This window comes from Acanthisitta chloris, unplaced genomic scaffold, assembly GCF_000695815.1.
Source record: "Acanthisitta chloris isolate BGI_N310 unplaced genomic scaffold, ASM69581v1 scaffold6065, whole genome shotgun sequence".
Classification (NCBI taxonomy): domain Eukaryota; kingdom Metazoa; phylum Chordata; class Aves; order Passeriformes; family Acanthisittidae; genus Acanthisitta; species Acanthisitta chloris.
This window is the reverse complement of record NW_008675267.1, coordinates 16,755-36,295: the sequence shown is the minus strand read 5'-3', so window position 1 is coordinate 36,295 and position 19,541 is coordinate 16,755. Positions and strand designations below refer to the sequence as shown.

The window sequence follows — 19,541 nt, the reverse complement described above, 5'->3', positions numbered from 1 at the left end:
CGTGCTGCCCCTCCCTGACCTGGAAAAGCACTGGAACCTCCAGCAGCCCACTATTGTAGGAAAACTGAATTTTTACCAGAGCCTCTCAGAAAGCTTCATATTTAATACAAACACATAATTAGGTTTGCTTCCATAATTCCACCTTTCCTCTCCATGGAAGGGGTTAATATGCATTCCCAGATGATCTCTTTAAGTGCAGCTCTGTGTAGTTCTTTTTTTATGTTCTCCCATTAACTTGGTTTTGGTTTTTTTTTTTTTGGTAAAAATGCTTTTTTTTCCATGTGTATTTTATTGTAACTAGCATCATTTTTTAATTTTTTTTTTTTATGGAGAGACACTGTTGAGTGACTATTGTGGCTATGTTGTTTGGTTATAGCCTTTGAATGTCTGTGCCATGGGGCAGCACATCTGCCTTGGTCTGATCTTAAGGAGAGACCTTTTATTAAAGTACATGAACATTTCTCTTTTTTTTTTTCTTTTTTTTTTTTTTAGGAAAACTAAAAAAATAAAACAGAAAAATTTACAAGTGGGGGGAGGAGGAAAAAGCCCAATTATGGTAAAAAATTTACTAAAAAGTTGTTTTTTGTTTTTTGGGGTTTTTTTGTAGCTAACTTAAATCATAAGAAAGAAACTCTTTAATCAGGTCTTTAATATTTCTAAGCAGCAGAGCTGATCAGCCCATTTTTGGCTATGGTTTGTAACACTTTTGATGAGGGTGGGGGTTTATCTGCTCCCCCTGCCTCCCTGGGGGCTGCTCAGGGTGATGCTGCCTTTCACCAATCCTCTTTTTCCAGAGCTGTCCAGTGCCCATCTCCCTTCCTGCATCCACTTCCCACTCGTCCCTTCAGCTGGAACTTGCCCCCTGCTGGCAGCTCTGGCTGTCTCCATGGGATTTCCAGTCATGGAGTGATGCAGGACTGGGAGATTTGAGGGATAAAAAACTGTTTGCCCTCAGTTTCTATGGGGTACATTGCTTAGGTCAGAGGGGTGCAAGGAAAAAAATTCCAGGCCAGAGAAAATATGTTTTTTCCCTTTTGAGTAAAAACAGTTTCTCTGTTTTAAAGCTTAGACTGAAGGACCAAAGAATTCCAAACTTCACCAAACTTTGTGGCCCTTAAAATTAAACTTTCCATTGCCACACTGCACTCACAGCAGAGCAGCCTGAAGGAATTGGCACTAGCCCCTTCCCTTGCCCCCACCCCAACCTCTCTCAGCACTCTCTTTGCACAAGCACATAGAGACTTGTTTCTCACTTTCCTCTGGTTCTTGAAGAAACAATTCCTAAATTTAGGTTTCCTGGAATTTTGTTTTCTGCTTTCAAAAAAAAAACCAAACCGACAAACCAGAAAGAATTACCTGAAATGTGAATTTATTTTCTTAAGCATCAGATGGAAAAGAGAACTTCATCCCTGCAGATTTTGTGAATGTTCTGAGGGGCCACTTACATGACAATTTCCAAACCAAATGAGATGAGAGCAGGGGGGAAGGAGCACCATTCCTGACCCACTCCAGCAGTTGTTGCTGCCTGCCCCAGGCAGGAAGGACAAACCATAATCACAGCACTGCAGTTAAGGTTTAAGAGTCTGTGCTCAGCTTCTGTGTGGTGTAAGAAGAGCTGAAATAAACCTGGTGCTAATCAGTGCAGCCCCTGTCACATACTGTCCAGCTTCCTTCTGCAGCAGGAGCTCCCTTTACAGGGCATGCAGTAACACAGCAGATCTAAGGGGGCTTCAAAATGAAGTTTGGGTCCACGAGGCTCCTTGAGGAGCAGCTGCTGCTGCTGAACAGCCCTGACCACATCTGGGTCCTGCCTCCTCACACAGACTCCGTGTTGGATAACGACATTTTCCTCCCTACGTATGTTTGGGAGCTTCAGAAGCATTGACCTCAGTGACTAATTGTGCAGGTCAGACACTTGTGAGTTAAGAGCTGGGGGAAGGGAGTTGTAATTGTGTTGTGAAACCACACTATCTGAAAGGTCAATCAACTTTTACATTGGTGTGGAAAACCAATCTAGGAGATGATAGCTCAGGATAACACTATCCTGGGTGTAGAGCAAGAGCGAAAAGCAAGGCTAGAGCTGTAGATGAGAGCCAGGAGCTGAAGGATTTCACCAGTTTTGGGCTCACAGGACCACTTTTAGCTCATCTCCAGCCTTAGATGCTGTAGCCCCGTGCCAGCTGTGGTGGCACCGCAGGGACCAGGGCAAGGTCTCAGAGCTGGAGCACATTTCCTTAAGCAGATCCCCACCCCCGCTGGGGTTTTACACTTTCTGTACATCTCTGAAGCTGAACCTGAGCCACTTGCAAGGCTTGTGCAGCTGAGACAATGAAGAGAATTCCTTACCCTGGGAGGAAGGCCCTAACGCTGACCGGACTCAGTCATCCACTGCTGTTCAACCAGCCTCCAAACCTCCTCTCTTCCTCCTTTTTCCCCATCTGAGAAGGAAGATTATGACCAGTGTTTTCCTCCAGAATTCTAATAATCCTTGGAGTGATGGCCAACAGCAAAATAGATGTTACTGATGTAAAACCTAGTATTTTAAAGGTGAAGTATTCCTGCAAAGTAGTGACTGCATCTCGGAGAGATTCCTGGGGCTTCCCCACTCCGTAGCTTCCAATGTTAAAACAAACTAAATACAGTATACGTTTTAAAAAAGAAATAATAATACACACTGCAGTATTTCTGGTGGCAATTCATGCCCAGTCCCTTCCCTGCTTTCCCCAGGAGGAAGGGCACTGGGCAGAAGAGCCCCTAGTCCGTGTAGAAGTTGGCAGAATGGTGATCAGTGGTGTAAAACGTGTTGTTGATTCCATGTATAGAACTGTGATTTCAGCTGTCGTTCTCTCGTACTCTGTAAATATGTGTTTTGGCTGTCGGAAACCTGGTTTAGACTCTTTTCTTGGCAGAGTGAATTTGCATGTGGGGCTGGAAAGAACTCAAATCTGTGTCACAGTTTCCAAGGGCAGGATGGATTTTTTTTTGTTTGTTTGTTTTCTTTTTTTTCCTTTCTCTTTTTTTTTTTTTTAGAGGACAATAAATTTTTATTTTTTTGCTAAGAAAAAAAATACCTACAAACCAAAGCTGTGTGAGCGTGTGTGTGTGCACATGTCTGCGGCTGGATGTGCGCCGGGGAGCCCTGGGGGGTGGAGCTCTCAAAACAACAGAGCCATGGCCAGTTTTACCTTCTCCCTTTCACACAACCATGGATAATTTCTCCCTCAGATTCCTTCTGGATCAAACCCCTTTTTCCACAGGGGTTGTCCTTCACCTTTATGATTGAGGTGTGACAGAACAAGGGGAGTGTTGGTGTGGTTTGGTAGGGTAGAGATGCCTTTGGAAGTGGCAAAATCAGAGTGGGTTGGTGGTTAGGTAGGTAGAGACCCCTTGGGAGTGGCAAAATCTCAGTGGGCTTGTGGTTAGGTAGAGCAGAGACCCCTTGGAAGGTGACAAAAATCACAGTGGGTTGGTGTTAGATAGGGCAGAGACCCCTTGGAAGTAGCAAAATCTCAGAGTAGGTTGGTGTTTAGGTAGGACAGAGACCCTGAGGAAGTGGCAAAATCATAGAACTGGTTTGTGGTTAGGTAGGTAGAGACCCCTTGGAAGTGACAAAAATCACAGTGAGTTGGTGTTTGGGTAGGGTAGAGACTCCTTGGAAGTGGCAAAAACACAGAGCAGAGTGGATTTATCACCCAGATTCTTGGTGTGAGCAAGGATTTGTCTCCAGTAAGAGCTAGGCTGGGCAGAGGTGAGCCCTGGGCCTCTGTGCCTGTGCAATGGATAGAAACATTTTCATACTTTGGCACCCAAAAGCACATGCCTTACCTCTGGATCCAAGTATTACCTTTAGGCTTGGTCTAATTAATGCTTCAAACTTGTCAACCATTTCCCATAAGTCAATCACCCAATTTGTACTGCAGTTTGTTAGTAACACAGTAAAATCAGATGTCAGGTCCTGCCCCTTCCCTCCTGTGTTGCAGCAATCTGCATGTGTCGGGTTCTTCCCTCAGGAGGATGATGATTTCTTCTTCTTTCTCAGCCTTGCATTTACCAGGAGCTGGTTTTGGGTGCTTCAAGCTATATTTTTTAATGCTTGGGCTGTTCTGCTCCATGGGGATCGTTACACTCATTGCTTAAGGTTTTATTAGTCCTTCTCTGTAAAGAGAAAGAGTGAGAAAAGACCCACAGAAGTCCCTGGAGTTGAGCAAAAGTTAAGCTAAAACCCCTTGGAAAATAAAGTACAAACCACCTTAAAACACAGGTCAGCCCATGCCACCTGCTCTCGGGGTGATGGCAGGTCGAGCACAGCGATTTGTAAACACACAGCTAAAAATAAGGTAAAAACACCTTCACACCTACAGCCTTTTATAGCCAAACCTTGGAATAAAGCATGGGCCTGGCTGCTGGCAGGTGCCAGCTCCAAACGAGCTGTGGAGCACAGGCGTGAGGTGCTGACCCAGCTGAAATGATGCCCTGGGACTGCATCTCTGCAGTCCCACAGCCTTCCCTGGAGGTTTATTTCTCTGCACTGAAAGGAGTGATTTAAGCCAGCAAATGGCTTCCTTGGGAGCAGGCAGTGCCTTAATCCCTCCTGCTGTGGGCTCTGTCACACAGATACCAAAGAAGCTTGGTTGTTTTTTTTCCCACCCCCACATCCAGGATTTGACCTGAACTGACCCAGCGGCTGCTCTGCCCACCGAGGGAGCAGCTGGTGCTCAGGCACCCGGGAAGGTGATGCTTTTAATTCCCTGGGATGTGGCAGCTCTGAGGGACCCTCTGCAGCTCAAGCACAGCCACCCTCTTGCAGGGTTGGGGCAGAGGGATCTTCAGGTGTATAGTACTGAGTGCAGCTAAAACAAGCTCCAAAATCCCAGGAAATAGTTACAACCACCTGTCCTGCCAGGCATTTTTGCTGTCATGCTGGGTCAGCCCACATGGATGCATCCTGCAGAGCTGCCAGAGGGACCCAGGTCGCTGGCACAGGCTGGGAGTGACGCCAGGGACCTGTGCCCTATGTCCAGGCTGTCAGCAGCCCAAAGTGCCTCCTGGTTTGGCTGCCAGGACTGTGATGCTCTGCTTTTTATTGCTGTCCAGGCTCCCTTAGCTCCAGCAGGTCCATGCAAGCAGTGGTAAATAAACAGACACAAGAGCTATGCAGATTTTAAAAAAGGAGAAATTCAGCAGCTCCCACCCTACCCCAAATGCTTTGTCCCACCCTGCTGTGTTGCTGCTGTTCCCAGCACAGGGCCACTGCCCCAGAGCACTCCCTGCACAGACTCAGCCCACGCATCAGCTTTGTGGCTTTTAATTTAAAATAAGAGGCTTATCCAAAAGAAAAAGAGAGAGGAAAAAAAACCAAAAAGAAGGCAGGTTTGGCCATGGTTGTCCCCAGCCCACATCAATGCTGATGTGTTTACGTTGTCCTGACGTTGCAGCCAGGAGGGTTGGAGACTTGGCCAGGAGATGTGTCACTGGCAGTGACAAACAGTCATACACCTTCACATCCTTCTGTAGTGTTGCTAGACCAGACAGACAAAGAAATGCCCTGAAATCCGTGTGCCTACCCTCCTCAGGCTCATGGGAGCGTTGCTGCCTGCAGGGTGGGGATGAGCTGGGCACTGGGAGATGGTGGGGGCACAGGGACACCTTCTGTCCCCCCAGTCCCTGCAGATGGCTGTGGCTCCAGCACCACAAAACTCCTGGGGTCCCACTGGCCAGACCCCTCATTTCAGGACCCTCTTCCTCCACCTCCTTCACTCTGTCTCCTTGGACTGCTTGGCTCGTTGCTTGCGGAGCTTAACGAAGGCTTGAGCCTCTTTGTCCCCTTTCCTGGACTCCAGCAGCCGGAGGATCTCATCTCCTGTCAGAGAGGAGGGGAATGGTGGTGGGAGATGCTCACTGCAGCCCCCTCCTCACGCTGTGGGGCTGGCAGGGGCTCAGCAGGGCTCAGCCCAGCCCTGGCACCACGTACCTGTGGGTTTGGGGTGGGTGAGGGGGAGACGGGTCTGGGGCACTCGACCCATGTCAGCCTCGTCCTCATCGGCGTCGAGGCCAGGCAGGTGGCAGAGGGGGAGGAAAGCTTCACCCTCCAGGTCGTTGGCCCCCAGTGTGTCGTAGTCAAACACGGTCAGCAGCAGGCAGGCACCCTCCTGCCGGCATTTCTCGGGGGGGATCAAGCTGCAGGGGCATGGGATACAGGAACCATCACATCCCACCTCTTCAGTCCCAAAAAGACAACCTTCCCTCCAGGGACCCAACAGGGTCCCCCAGCGGTGATGCTCCATGGGAAGCCACTGCACTGAACCCAACCCCTCAAAGCACAGAGCCCAGCACAGACCTGCACCCGCCTGTGGGTCCAAGGTGTTTGGGGGTGCCCCCACACAACTCCCACTGTGAGCCCCCACTGCGGTGCAGAGGGTGAAATCCTTGGGCAGGAGCCAAGGATTCCTGGAGCAGCAGCCCCATGGCAGGGACTCGGTCAAAGCACGAGGGGCTACAGGGATTGGGGGGCTGGGAGTGTCAGGCCCTACATACAATTCAAAGGCTTCATCGAAAAGGGGGTGCAGCTCTTTCCTCTTGCACTGGGTGTTCCGTGCCACCACCTCGGGGAACTCGTGCCGGGGCTCCAGGGTGAGCTGGACGAAGGGGTCACTGGAGCCTGGTGGGGTGAAGACATCAGCCCCCAACTGCGACTCCTCTGCCCCAGCATGGCTGGCCGAGCCCAGCTGGGGTGGCTTGGACACCCTGAGGTGCCTGGGGGTGGGCAGGGCACCCTCACACAACCCCCAGTCCATCCCAAGCTCCTGGGAAGGTATGGGAACATCCCAAGCCTGCCCACGCGTCGATCGGGCACGGGTGGCTGCAGGAGGAGTGACCTCTCCTGGAGAGCTCCCCAAACGACAGCCAACCCGGGAGAACATCCCTTGCCACACTGGCACGATTTTTTTGTCTGCCACTCGCTTGCACGATGAAGAAGAGCCTCCTGCTTGTGCCATAAGCTGAGGGCAATGTCCTGCCTGCCACATCCCACTGGACCACCCCAGATCAGTGCAATAACCTCCCTTCTTCCCCAAATCCACCTCCTGGGATGCAAAAACAAATCAAGACAGTCCCGTTAATCCAAGCACTGCCACCATCTCTCCTACCCGGGGACTGGAGATGGGGCCTGGGGCAGTGGAGCTCCCCAGCCCACCCATGGGAGTCCTGGGGTGGTGACAATCCCCAGCCCACCCACACCCACCGTTGGAGTCCAGCGGGATGAGGTTGGAGGCGTTGAGCACTTCCACGCGCAGTTTCTGCTCGGAAGGACGATACAGTGCTTTGATTGTCACGGCCCCATACTTCTCTGAGCTGGTGTCCAGCTGAGCAGTGGGGTACAAGGGTAAGGGTGGTGCTCTCCAGCACCCTCATAGAGGGGATGCACAAGGTCTGGTAGAGGCTGAGCAGGAATTTTGGGGTACCCAGGGGGTGATGGGCATCCTCAGAGATGCGATTTGAGCCCCCTCCTGCCCACCACAGGGCAAAACCTGCCCACAGAGCCCCAGGAGTGGGAGGGTGGTGAGGAAATACCACCTTTGCACAGGCAGTCTCGTGTGGAAGGGTGGGATGTGGGAAGGGGCTGGGAGCACCATCTGGAGTCCTACCTGCTGCTGGATCCTGTTGCTGAAGTATTTCTGGATGAGTTTGCGGCTGGTGGCAGAGCAGAGGGCCAGGTGAGTGTCCAGCGACTGTGGGGAGGGTGAGAAGTGGCAATCAAACACACAGACAGGTCCACAGCCCTGGGGCACCCTCTCTGGAGAGCACCCAAAGGAAACCCTTGGGGACCTCCCCCCTCCCCATCCCTCTGTACCAGGAAGGCTGCACTGTGCAGGGTCTCCAGCGGCAGCCCACAGCCCTCGGCGTGGAAGCACAGCTCCAGGCTCTGGGGAGGAGGATGTTGTTAGCCACCAACCAAACCTCCATCCCTGCTGGTGACCCCCTGTTTCCCCCCTCAGTACCTTCAGGGCACAGTGCAGCTTCTTGTAGTGCTGGGCTGAGGGAACCTGTGGCCCTGCAGCTGCCGAGAGCACGGACAGGGTGTGATGCCAGAGGAGAGTGAGGAGGCTGCAGGGGGGAGAAAGGAAGGCTGTGATCAGGGTCTGGAGGATGGGTTGGGAGCATGGTCCTCAGCTGAGGGGCTTTGCAGAGCCACAGAGAGAAGTAGCTCATCCCACTGGGGATCACAAAGTGGGATATGCCCAAGCCCCATGGAGCTGGGGGGACACTCATGCCCAAGGGACAGTGATGCTAGTGGTGTATCCCAAGTGCCCTGGTCACCTTTTGAAGTTCTCCTGGACCAGATGTTCGTTGAGATACTGCAGCTCAGACTCCAAGAACTTCATGAGTGGGATGATGGACTGCAGCGAGAGGAGAGGGGCATTGGGGAGGGCATGGGGGGTCATACCCTGCAGGGCACAGAGGGAATAGGGGCAGAGCACTGCTGCACAGAGCCAGCAGGGCAGGGAACAGGATTCAGAGAAGTTCCTCCCATACAGAGCACATGGACAGGCTGTGCCTGGTCCTGCTGTTCACATGGCCTTCAAGCAAAGCATATGAAGGTCTAGGCCCCATCACTGGTGGGGATCCAGGCATGGGGCAGGAAGAGGTGGGGAAGGGTGATGGAGGCCTCCACCTCCATCTCCACCTTGCCTAGTAGGCAAGGGCTAATCATAGTAGCCAAAAAAGATATTCCAGGAGGGCCTGGGCCAGTTACTTACATCCTCAGGCTCCCGTGTGTCCTTGGAAGATGAGAGCTCATGGATGTGTCTGGCAATGCCCTTTTCCAGCTGCCAGGGAGAAACACAGGTAGACACTGGGGCTTTGCCCTCTGCACCACCATGCTCAGGTTCACATTGTCTCCATCCCAGGAGCACCATGGCTCAGGTGAGGGCCAAGGGGGATCAGTGGCAGGTGGTCACCTCTGTGGCCAGGGCTTGCACCACGTCCTGGACCTCGTGGTCCAGGCAGGAGATAGTGCTGTCAAGCTGGTTGTGCAGAGTGTGCTGGATCTGCTGCTGGTCGATGACAGCCCCCATGCGCTGCTCCAGCTGGGCCCAGTCCAGCTGCAATGGAAGCTTCAGGATCATCAGCCGCAGCTGCTTGATGTTGTTCACCACGATGCAGAGCTGGGGGAGATAAGTCTGTGTCAGGGTGTCCCACACCCCCTGGTGCATCCCATCCCCAGTCTCATCTCCAGCACTATGCCCATCCACATCTTCATCTCCAGTCCCATCTCCATCACTATCTCCATTCCCAGTCCCATACCCATCCTCATTCTCATCCTCATCAGTGTTCCCATTCCCAACCCACTCCCCCAGCTCACACCATTTCCCTCCAGATTTTCCAGGATTATGGCTATTGGGGGCCAACTGATCCCCATGAAACCCAAACTGAGGATGGCACTGGGTTCTCAGCAGCTCATGTCCCTCTTTGCCCAGAAACCATGGCCAAATCCTGCCTGTCCCAGAGCAGTAGATCCTGCCCCAGTACCAACCCTGTTGGCTCCTTCGCCCTCGTTCTGCTCACTCAGTGATAGAGTCTCAGCTCTCTCCTTGATGAGCCGACAGTACATCAGGGAGATTTTGCACATGTCCTGCAGGATAGAGAAGAAGCCAATGTGATTGAACCAGACAGCACAGGGACCACCATGGGGTCAGAGGATGCCACCACATTGTTATGTGATACTGGCCCCATTCATGAAGCCACTTCTCCAACAGCAGGAGAGGAGCCTCCAACTGCTGATGCCCAGGTGAACAAACCTCCACGAGCTTCACCATGATCATGAAGGCTTCCTCAGGGTCTGGCCAGTTGAGCTGCTGCCAGGTCTTGACAATCTGGGCGTAGCAGGTGGACAGGTCAACAGTGGATGTGCTGTGCTTGTTGTGCTCTCCAAAGGGCTTCAGCTGAGGGGCAGAGAAGGTAAATGCAGCTTGTACAGACATACAAGGAGAGCTGCTCCTTTGCTTTGGGGCTCTCTGGCCCATCATCAGCTCCATATATCCTGATGTCATCACACAGCCACTTTGGAGAGTGGAGGAGATGAGGATGGATAGAACAGCATGAGCTCCCTGCTTCCCTCCATACTCCAATCCAGCATTGCTTCACCTCACTGAAAAGCAAGGCAAGGAGCCCATGGCTTCATGACTGCCTTCCCTCCTCTTTTTCCAGAGGTTGAAAGCAAAGGGGATGCTCCCAGCATGGTCCAAACTCAGACTCCTCAGCTCAAAGGGGCTGCCAGACAGCAGCAAGAGGAGGGGCAGAGGGATGTGGTGTGGGGTGAGTGGGATCAACTGGTCAGGAGACCACATCCTTTGATATGTATTTGGGAGAGGAACCAGCCTGCAAGAGGCACCTACGTGGTGGTCTCAGTACTGTGAGCCAGGCACAGCAGTGAGGCATGGAGGAAAGCTGGAGTGTCCCCAAAGGGAGGAGGGAGATGTTCTCCTCACATTACCTGGTCCATCCTGACAGCTCTCTGAGCCCTCTCCAGAGCAATGGTGTAGGCCTTCTGCAGCCACTGGGGCACAGCTTCCTTGAACCACTGGTGATAATTGCTCAGAGCCAGAGGTCCATCCCTGTGGATGAAGACACAAGCTTCTCCAACTGTACAGCAAGGACTGAGTATCACCCCTCCTGCTTTCACACACAAGGAACTGTCCTGAGGCAGAGGCAGCACACAGCAACATGATAGAGAGAAACTTCCACTGCTCCATCAATCCCACCCAGAGCCAAGCCTGAAACCTTCCTGGTGATGCTCCCATTGACACCAGGCACTAACAGCCTGGTCTGCCTGGGGTGTAATTGGTGATATAGGTGAATGGAAAGGATTTGGAGCTCCTCTCAATTAACTGCTTGATCCCTCCATTCAGCATCTCCCCTCTCTCTGGGTTGGATACCTCCTTGGGAGGAAGTCCTTCATCCGATAGAGCTCCTGCAGGTTCATGTAGAGCTGGAAAAGACTCTCAGCAGTGGGCTTGGACATGCTGCTGTCAACCTCATGCAGCTCCTCCTGGACATTCTCTGCCACCTGGCAGGGAGCAAGGAATGTGGAGACAGCTGTTAGTGAGGGTCTGGCTGGGAAAGCTCCTTCTGGAGCCACAGGATGAGGGTCAGCTCAGGGGACTCCTCTTCCTTTTGGGTGGTATTTCAGGAGATTCATTGGGTCAAGCAAGCAGACAATAGTCACTTTATGGACACACAGGGAAAGATGGTAAGTTTCCCTGGCTTGCTCCCTTTCCAGGCTTGCAACAAGCAGTTACCACCTGAAGAGTGGCCAAAAACCACAGCCTGGCCTTAGACCTCAGTCCCATGAGTGCAGAGCAGCCCAGGCTTTCTCACCAGGCTCTCCAGCTCCAGGTAGGCGATGGAAAAGATATTCAACTTCAAGGTGCTACAAGAGAGAAATGAGGAGTCAGGAGCCTGCCAGTCCCAGCCCAGCAAACCCTCCCTGGCCATGCCCTTGCCTTGAGGATGAAGACAGTACAGCTCTAAGGGGCAGAGATGGGACCACAGACACTACCTGTGAAGTCCAAGAGCCAAGGAATGAGGCTATTGTGCCCTATTGCTCTTGACCCCAGGGAAGGTGGATGAGGAGTGATCAAGCTCTGAAACCTACCTGATGAAGAATTTATTCCAGATTTTCTGGCACTGCTGGAGATCATCTATCACCTCCAGGAGGAGTCTGGACAAGGCTTTGCCATTCTCCTCCATGCTCTGCAAAGGAAGGAACAGCTTGTTTTGTATGCTAAGAGATTTTGAGATGAGTTTACCATATCAGAGAGGTAGAGATTGGAACTGACCTTCACCATAGGCTTGAGGTGCTGCTTCTTCATGTGAAACCACTCTGTTGTGCCTGACTGCAAAAGAGGAGCCCTGGTGGGATGGCAGGGAAGCAGGAGGAGCAAAGACAGGTCTGTCTTCCCCTTCACTCTCCCTGTCCCCTGAGAGGGGTCAGGACCCAGCTCAGTGTGGTGAGAACCACAGACTTGGACCACCAGGTTGAAGAGGGATGGGTGAGACCCCTGGTACCTTCAGTGCTGTGGAGATCATCTGGGGGAGGTCAGGGCTGAGTGTGCACAGCTCATGGAAAGCTTTCATTTTGCACATCTGCACCAGGACCCTGCAAGGTGAGTGCCTTGAGTGAAATTCAGCACCAGCTGTCAGAAACAACCACCTCTTCCCCCAGAGACCCTACCCACACAGACTTCCCCTCCCAACAACATCCCCCACAGGGAGCCCAGGGCGAGGGATGGGACAGGACAAGTGTTACAGCAGTCTAGAAAGGGCTCACATGGGTTTTTCCTCAAGCTCACAGGGTTGTCCATCACAGTGGCCAAGCCCTACAACCCCACACACAGCTGGCACCAGTGCCCAACTCACCGGAGCAGGGACTGGAGCCTCTCCTTGGACCTTGGGACAGAGAGGGGGAAAATGATGCGGTACCTCCGGATGAGGGAGACCCCATAAGTCAGCAAGGACTGGAAGGACTCAGCCAGCTCTGCTTTCTGAGGAGAAGATAGGAAACATGCACAGTCCTCCCCAGTGGCAGGCAGATGCTGGCAGGACCATGGCACCAGGGTGGAGGGAGCTGGTGGCTCCCATTCCTTTCCAGCCTGCTCCAGGGATGGGAAAAACCTCTGGTGCCTCAGATAGCTTCTCCCTGGAGGGGCTGAACTGAGCTTTTGCTTAAACCTGATTGCTATGCATGGAAAACTCGGGGTCTCAGCAGGGTGCAAGGATGATCTGGGAAAACAGGCAGGGAAAAGCAGGAATTGGGTCATATTTAAGTTTTGCAGGGAGTTGTGATTGACCTGATGGCAGTGATGGAAGAGGGGAACGTTGGTACAGAGGATAAGGTCTGCTTTGTGGATAAGGGGGTCAAACTCCCCAGGGCAAAGGGGCTCCCTGATCCATGGGTTGTCCTGTTCTCCATGGCTGTTTCTCCTGGTTAATGCCTTCCAGCCACCCTGACATCCTCCTACCCCACAATCTTTTGCCCTTCCTGGAACACAGGGAGGGAAATGGCCCTGGGAGCAGGGAGGAGAGGCTCAGGGTTAGGTGCATGAGGCAACTTTCCCTGATCTCTGCCCCCCATGTGATGCCAGAGCCCCTCACCTGCTCTGGCTTCAGGCGCTCCTGCACCCACTGATACTCGATGCTGGTGATCTGGTGGAGCAGGCAGTTGCTGCTGAACTCGAGGCTCTGGTAGAGCTTGCTGTATGCCAGCCACTGCCTGGGGAGGAGGGAGAGGCTGGGCTGAACCCCTGGGGGCTGGGGAAGCACCCAGGGACCAGCATGGGGCACCCCCAACCACAGTGACAGCTGGGATTGCAAGGGCAGGACACAGGTCTGCTGGGGGCAAGGGGCAATAACCACCACACTGAGCTCCTGGGAGAGATCAGCATGGCCAGATGGTCCCAGGGAAGGTGTCAGGGCCCCTGAGCCTCCAAAGGCTGCACTGGTGTTCCCCAGGTGTGGAGTACTCACGCCATGACCTGGTGGAAGTCGGAGAGATCCTTCTGCGTGGCATGTAGGTACAGCACAGTGCTGGCATGTTTGCTCAGCTCCCCATCCCAGGCAATGCTGCCAGCCTGTGAGGATGGAAAAGGAGGGTGACCTGGTGTCCTGAATCAAGCCAGGCTGAGCGAGGAGAGGGACAGGCACCAGGTGGGGGGTGTTAGCAGGACCATGAGAGGTGCCCTGTAAGGATTCCAGGCATGGGCAGGCATCATCCTGACCCTTGTTCCCATCACACTGCAGGCTGTGTCAGGGGTGATGGGCTTCACAGAAAGCCCTCACACAGCTCAGCTGCTGGAGAGCTGCTTCTGCTACTGGTACCAGCACTGGTACCTGGTGCTGCAGGATCTCATAGGACACCAGTTGCTGCAGGAGGTGGCGATGGACAGTGTAGCTTGGCTGTGTCCTGCTGCACATGGTGGCTCTCTGAAAAGAGACAAGACATACATAACCTGCCTGGACACACAGGGACACAGCACCTGAAAAGCATGGGGCCAGGGAGCCAAGGGGTGCAGGTGCACTAAGTGCAGGGTGCCCATGCAGGCACAGAGCTCAGGGGAGGGTCGAGCGGGTGTTCAGTACATGCAAACCCTGGTGCTGACACCTCTGTCCTGGGGCAGGGATTTGTGACCTCGAGATAAGCCCCACAGAACAGACAACTGTCCCATCCTGTCAAGGCAATGTGAAAAAACTCCCTTCTCCATCCTCTCCCCCCTTCTTGTGCATCATTTTTTCTGTCCCCGGTTGGGATACGTCTCCGTCCGTGGCTCCAGCTGGTGCCACTGGTCATCCCAGCAATGCAGGTCCTGCAGGCACAGAGACACAGGGAAGCCCTGGGCAACCTCCCAGGAGAAGGATCCCGCTCAGCAGCCAGGTCCCACTACATTCATGGGGCAGGAAGATGCTCTACTGGATCACTCTAGTACTGGGTTAAAAATACAGGATGATAATGACTGTGTTGGAGTCACTGGGGCATCCACCACCACACTGAGGGGCCTGGCATCGATTTGTGGTGCTGAGCTGGGTGTTCTGGGTGCTGTCATGGTGCTGGGATCCTGCCAGGTCCCTTGTTCATGTCCCATGAGGTTAACTTGCACCTGGGGAGACACTTGGAGCAGAGGATGATGCACTGTGGTGCTCACCTTCAGGCGAAGGACCACATTCCCCAGGAAATCATCTTGCCCTTTGTCTTTGCGAGCATCTTTGAAGATCCTGAAAGGCATGGACAGAGGAGAGGGTGAGAAGGTGTCCTGCAGCTGTGACCCAGCTGTGGTTGGGGGGAAGAAGGGTAGACACAGATCTCCCTCCCTCCCTCCCTCCCTCCTTCCCTCCCTCCCTCAGGTGTTTTTTTAAAATCCAGCAGGCAAATAGGCATTTTCCAAACCCTCTTTCCCAATGAGCCATTAGGATCACACCAGCACCAACCGTTTGAGGCCATGGAGGTCTGTCAGCTCCCCCAGCTTGTGTCGCATCGACTCCACCACGTCTGAGTCCCTGCAAGGGCAGGAGGAGAAAGGAGAGGAGGGGAGAGAAGGAAATTAAGGGAGTTGAAATGATGGCAGGGAAGGGAAGGTACAGGAGGGGGGAAGTTTCATGACTGAGGCTAACCCCAAAAACCCCCAAAACCAGCTGTTGAGCCAAAATCTGCAAGGACATGGCTTCATTCCATAAATAAAACCAGGGCTCAGGATTAGCCCTGCCTAAGCAGAACCAGTCTGGGTTCTCTGCTCATGCAGGTCACATCCTGCACTGGGATCTCCTCCAGCAGAAAGTGATAGGGAAAATGGTCCCCAGCTGGTTTCTGGGGCTTTTTTAAGGGTGTAGGTTGAAGGACAAACTCAAGGACCCTCCCAGGAGGCAGGACCCCTCAGGCCAGGGATTAGGGCTGCTGACTGGGGTTGCTGCCACTCACCACATGTCCAGGTGGAAGCTGGCTCTCTCCACATCTTTAAATTCCCTGCAAGGCACAGTGGGATGCTGTCACTCGAGCAGCATCCGAGGGACCAGCAGCAAGCACGCAGGAGAGCTGGGGATTACAGGCAGATGGCTCCTCCCTGGGGGAGACCCCAAACCACCCCACACAGCCTGGGGAAGGGCTGGGTGAGCCCCAAGGGAGGGATTTTTCCGTTGCTTTTTGTTTGTCACCTCCATGCACCTGCTGCATGGGTCAGACCAGAAATCTTGGATAAGCCCCAGTGGGCATCACTCTGTCAGAGCTCCAGGCCTGGCTGGGGTGAGTGGTGAGGCCCTGTTTACACCCCCAAGAGCCCTGGCTACCCCCTCCAGCCTCCAGAGAGCAGAGCCAGGGAGTGGTGGATTACAGGATAAATGTCTCGTCCCACACTGGGCTGAGGCTCTGGCTTATGACTTGTGTGCGATGGATCTGGTCTTCGGGGATGAGGTCTTTGACCACAGCCTTCATCCTCTTCCTGTGGTCAGGGTGGGCTGGTTCCTGGCTCTTGGCCTCGATGCCCAGCAGGCAGTATGGGTCGCTGAACCCTGTGAGAGTGGAGGAATGCAAGTTCCCATTGGGAGCAGCAGCTGTCCCTTTTCCCATGGGACACCCACCCATGGGACATCTGCACTTACCACTGACATCTTTGCCCAAGATTCCTTTGGCTTCCTTCACAGTTGCTTTCAGGCAGTAAATTGGGCTCTGGAAGAATCAAAAAATAACTATGAATGTGGGGGACCACCAACCCTGTGAGGAAGGAAGGATGGGGCACGAGCAGGACCACACCATCAGCTTCCACCCAGGCAGTGACTCCCCCAGCACAGCCCAGGGCACCCTAAATCCCAAACACAGGGGCCAGGAGGCACTGCAGCCCCCCAGGACCACCCCAATGCAGAGCCCCAGCAGCACACTGGGGAGATGCCATCTCCCTGCCTACCTCCAGTTCCATGACCTGCTGCATGATGACGCTGTGCTCCTCTGCGTCCATGCCGAAAGCCTGTGTGGATATCAGGGCTGGTGATGGATGCTTCCCTGTTAATAGGGGATGGAGAGCAGCCAGGGACTTCCCTCTGCTCCCTAGGAGCCAGCTGCAGCTCCAGGGGAAAGGAAAGGACCAAAGAGCTCCTCAGCAGGAGGGCTGGGGAGCAGCTGAAAGCTCTTGAGAGAGAGTCTTCTTCCCACCACCCCCAGCCTAAGATAAACATGTCTCCCTAGGGCTAACACTTCCCAGCTGCAGGCTGTCCCAGCCCTCCAGCTGGATGCTGCTGCTACATCTTTTAAGGTGCTTGTTAAAAACTCCCTCTGAGTGACACCCACCATCCCCTTTAGCTGGGAGACTGGACGGGTCGTGGGAAAGGTTGAGTGGACTCACCTTTTGCACGTAGGCATAGAGCTCCTGGGAGTCTGCGACGTGGTGGTGCTCAGGTTTTCCCAGGCGGTGATGGATGGTGTAGAGCACCTCTTCATAGAGCAGGGCCAGCTGTGGGCAGACAGAGCTGACACCTCACATGGGGCCAGGATGGTGGGGACTTGCTCCCTGTGTCCTCCAGGATCAGGGGGATGTTCCCTTTGCAGCTCCCCAAGGTCCCTTATCACCCCCCTGCATCCAGCCCTGCATGCCCACTACTGCTTGTCCCTAGGGAGCGTCTCCATGAGCTGAGCCATGTCCCTGAGCTCCACCAGCATTGCCACCCCCTCCGGTGCCACCAAGGGAGACTGTGGCATGGCCATACCCATACCTCTGTCTTGGAGAACCGGTGGGACAGATCCATCTAGAGAGAGAAGAGAAGTAGAGAAGATTTCTTGTCAGGTTTGTAGAGGATGGTTTGAGGAGGAAATTGTGGCCGGATAGGGCAGGGCAGCCAGGATGGGGTGACATGACCCACAGCCCATTGGGATGGACTGCCCCAAAGGATGCTGTGACACCCTGCAGTCACCCTGTGGCTGAGTGACCACTTCCTCCATCCAGGACAGCAGGAAGGCTTCACCCCACAGCCCCATCAATTGAGGAGGAAACTGAGGATGGCAACAGCAATTTGGGGTGACCCACAGGAGGCTTTAAAAGCCAACCACCCATCTCTTGCCCCACAGAGTTTCTCACTCCAGCAGGACCAGGCTGGAGACCAAAGCAGCTGAGGGAAGAGGTGGCCAAAGTGCAGTGAGGAGTTGCAAGCTGGGCAAGGAGATGCCAAAAGCATCAGGATTTGGTGCACTGCTCCAAACCTCTGAAAGGTGCAAGGGTGCATTGCTGAGCCAAAGGTCTGTTCCCCCTTTGAAGGATGAGCAGCACCGACTTTCCAAACGGGAATTAAATCAAAGGTTTGATGTGACAAGACACAGTTTGGCTCCCATGGCAGTCACTCCAGGGCTGGCTGGGGGGATCCTGCTGCCCTGCCACCCCCCACCTAAAATGTCACCACCTCCCACTCATCCCAGCTCTGCGTGAGTCCAGCTGGGAGATCAAACCATCTCTTCCAGAAGCATCCTTTTCCCTAGCTAATCCCATCCTCACCCCCTGTTCCCCCCTGAGACTGAGCCTAGCCTGCATCTGCTTCTCCAGCTATGGTCTGGATTCTGTCACCACTGCAGCCCAGCAACTTGTTCCTGTCACACAGCCTGGTGGTGGTGACTTTGCCACTGCCACGAGCTGGGTGACACCACCAAAGGAAGGAGACCAGTGCCCCTGTGTCATTATTACTGCTCCTGGTGCTGGAGCCTCTGGGAGTACAAGGAGGCAACACCAAAAATACAGTGGATGTTTTTGAGATTAATTTGTGCTTTTCTGTGCCAAGCACAGCCCCAGTGCCAGGGCTGGAAGGGCTGGATGAATGGATGGATAAGCCCTACCTGTGGGTCAGCCCAGGCCCCAATGTGACCTTAGGATACCCCTAACAGAAAAAAAACAAACCAACCCTGAGCTGGAACATTAACATTTGCTTATGGCAAATCTAGGGCTGGCATAATCCCCTGGCCATCTGGACTAAATTCAACTCTTCCAGTCACGGTGAGTTTAACCCTTGAGCTGCTTCTCTCCCTCCTACCTCCACATCCCTTCTTTTACGTGCTGGTGGGTGCTGGGGGTTGCAGTGGCCCAGCAGCCCCTATGAAAGGGGGACCTGTTGCAGCCAGGAGGGTCCCTGCCTGCCCCTGCCCAGGGACTCTCCACCTTCCACTGCTGCCAGCACCATCCTGCCTGTGCCAGAGCACGAGGGGCATGGCCCCATCCCAAATCCTTCAGCATCCCTACAGGCAGCACTGCCCCATAGCAAGGTCACAAGCATAGAGGGGAGAGGGAAAGGGCTTTATTTCTCCTCTGCTGTTACTATCAGCAAGGCACAAGTGTCTACTTCTTGCCCAGCACCAGGGTAGCATGAGAGGGCAAGGGAAGGAATAGCTGCTGGTGTGGGGGCAGCTCCCTGCTGCTCCCTTCTGCCAACAGGAACATCAGCTGCAGGATCTGCTCCCTGCTCACCCATACGTGCACGGGACTGGCTAAGCTAAAGCTGAGCTGAGCTGAGCCACCAGGATGTGTTTACTGCTGCTAATCCCCACGCCAAGAGCCCAGCTGAAATCCAGGAGTGTTGCTGAAATCCAGGTCTGGATACAGCTGCTGGCATCACCCCACCCCATCAGCTGCACCAGTGTGGGAGGCCACCCTGGCTGTGGAGAGGAGGACAAGTCCCTGAGGAGAGGGACACCACTAGGAAGCTCAGCACAGGGGATAGTGCCCACATGCTCCCAGCAGCACCAGGCAGCAGCGTGCAGAGCTGTGGGTCCCATCTCACAGGGACAGACACAGGGACATCATCTGCTCATCTGCTGCAGAGGAAGTTGGTTGGGTTGGGACAGGGCTTTGAGGGAGCTGCTGGTAACTGGGAGTCCAGAGGGGTTGGGAGGCACTGGGAAGCTGTAGCTGAGCTAAGAGAGAACCCTCAGTGCCAGCACAGAGCTGCAGCCCACCCTGTACACACCCCCAGGTGCACATTTGCATGGGTATGGTACCCCCAGCTCTTGGTCACCCTTGCAAAGCATC

General features: G+C 53.9%; 1 protein-coding gene across 1 annotated transcript; it reads right to left on the bottom strand.

Annotated features, from left to right (window-relative positions):
- Window positions 1–5,753: 5,753 nt before the first annotated feature.
- On the bottom strand, window positions 5,754–17,280 carry UNC13D (unc-13 homolog D (C. elegans)). The gene is given in 31 exon segments (XM_009075674.1): window positions 5,754–5,857; window positions 5,972–6,177; window positions 6,535–6,658; window positions 7,241–7,361; window positions 7,644–7,727; window positions 7,850–7,921; window positions 7,998–8,103; window positions 8,317–8,396; window positions 8,757–8,825; window positions 8,958–9,164; window positions 9,533–9,631; window positions 9,798–9,941; window positions 10,493–10,613; window positions 10,935–11,065; window positions 11,377–11,428; window positions 11,654–11,751; window positions 11,838–11,894; window positions 12,067–12,157; window positions 12,418–12,542; window positions 13,153–13,270; window positions 13,525–13,628; window positions 13,888–13,980; window positions 14,247–14,360; window positions 14,697–14,766; window positions 14,980–15,048; window positions 15,467–15,511; window positions 15,876–16,053; window positions 16,144–16,210; window positions 16,446–16,505; window positions 16,881–16,988; window positions 17,248–17,280. Coding segments are annotated over 31 exon segments (3,150 nt in total).
- Between the last annotated feature and the right edge of the window lie 2,261 nt (window positions 17,281–19,541).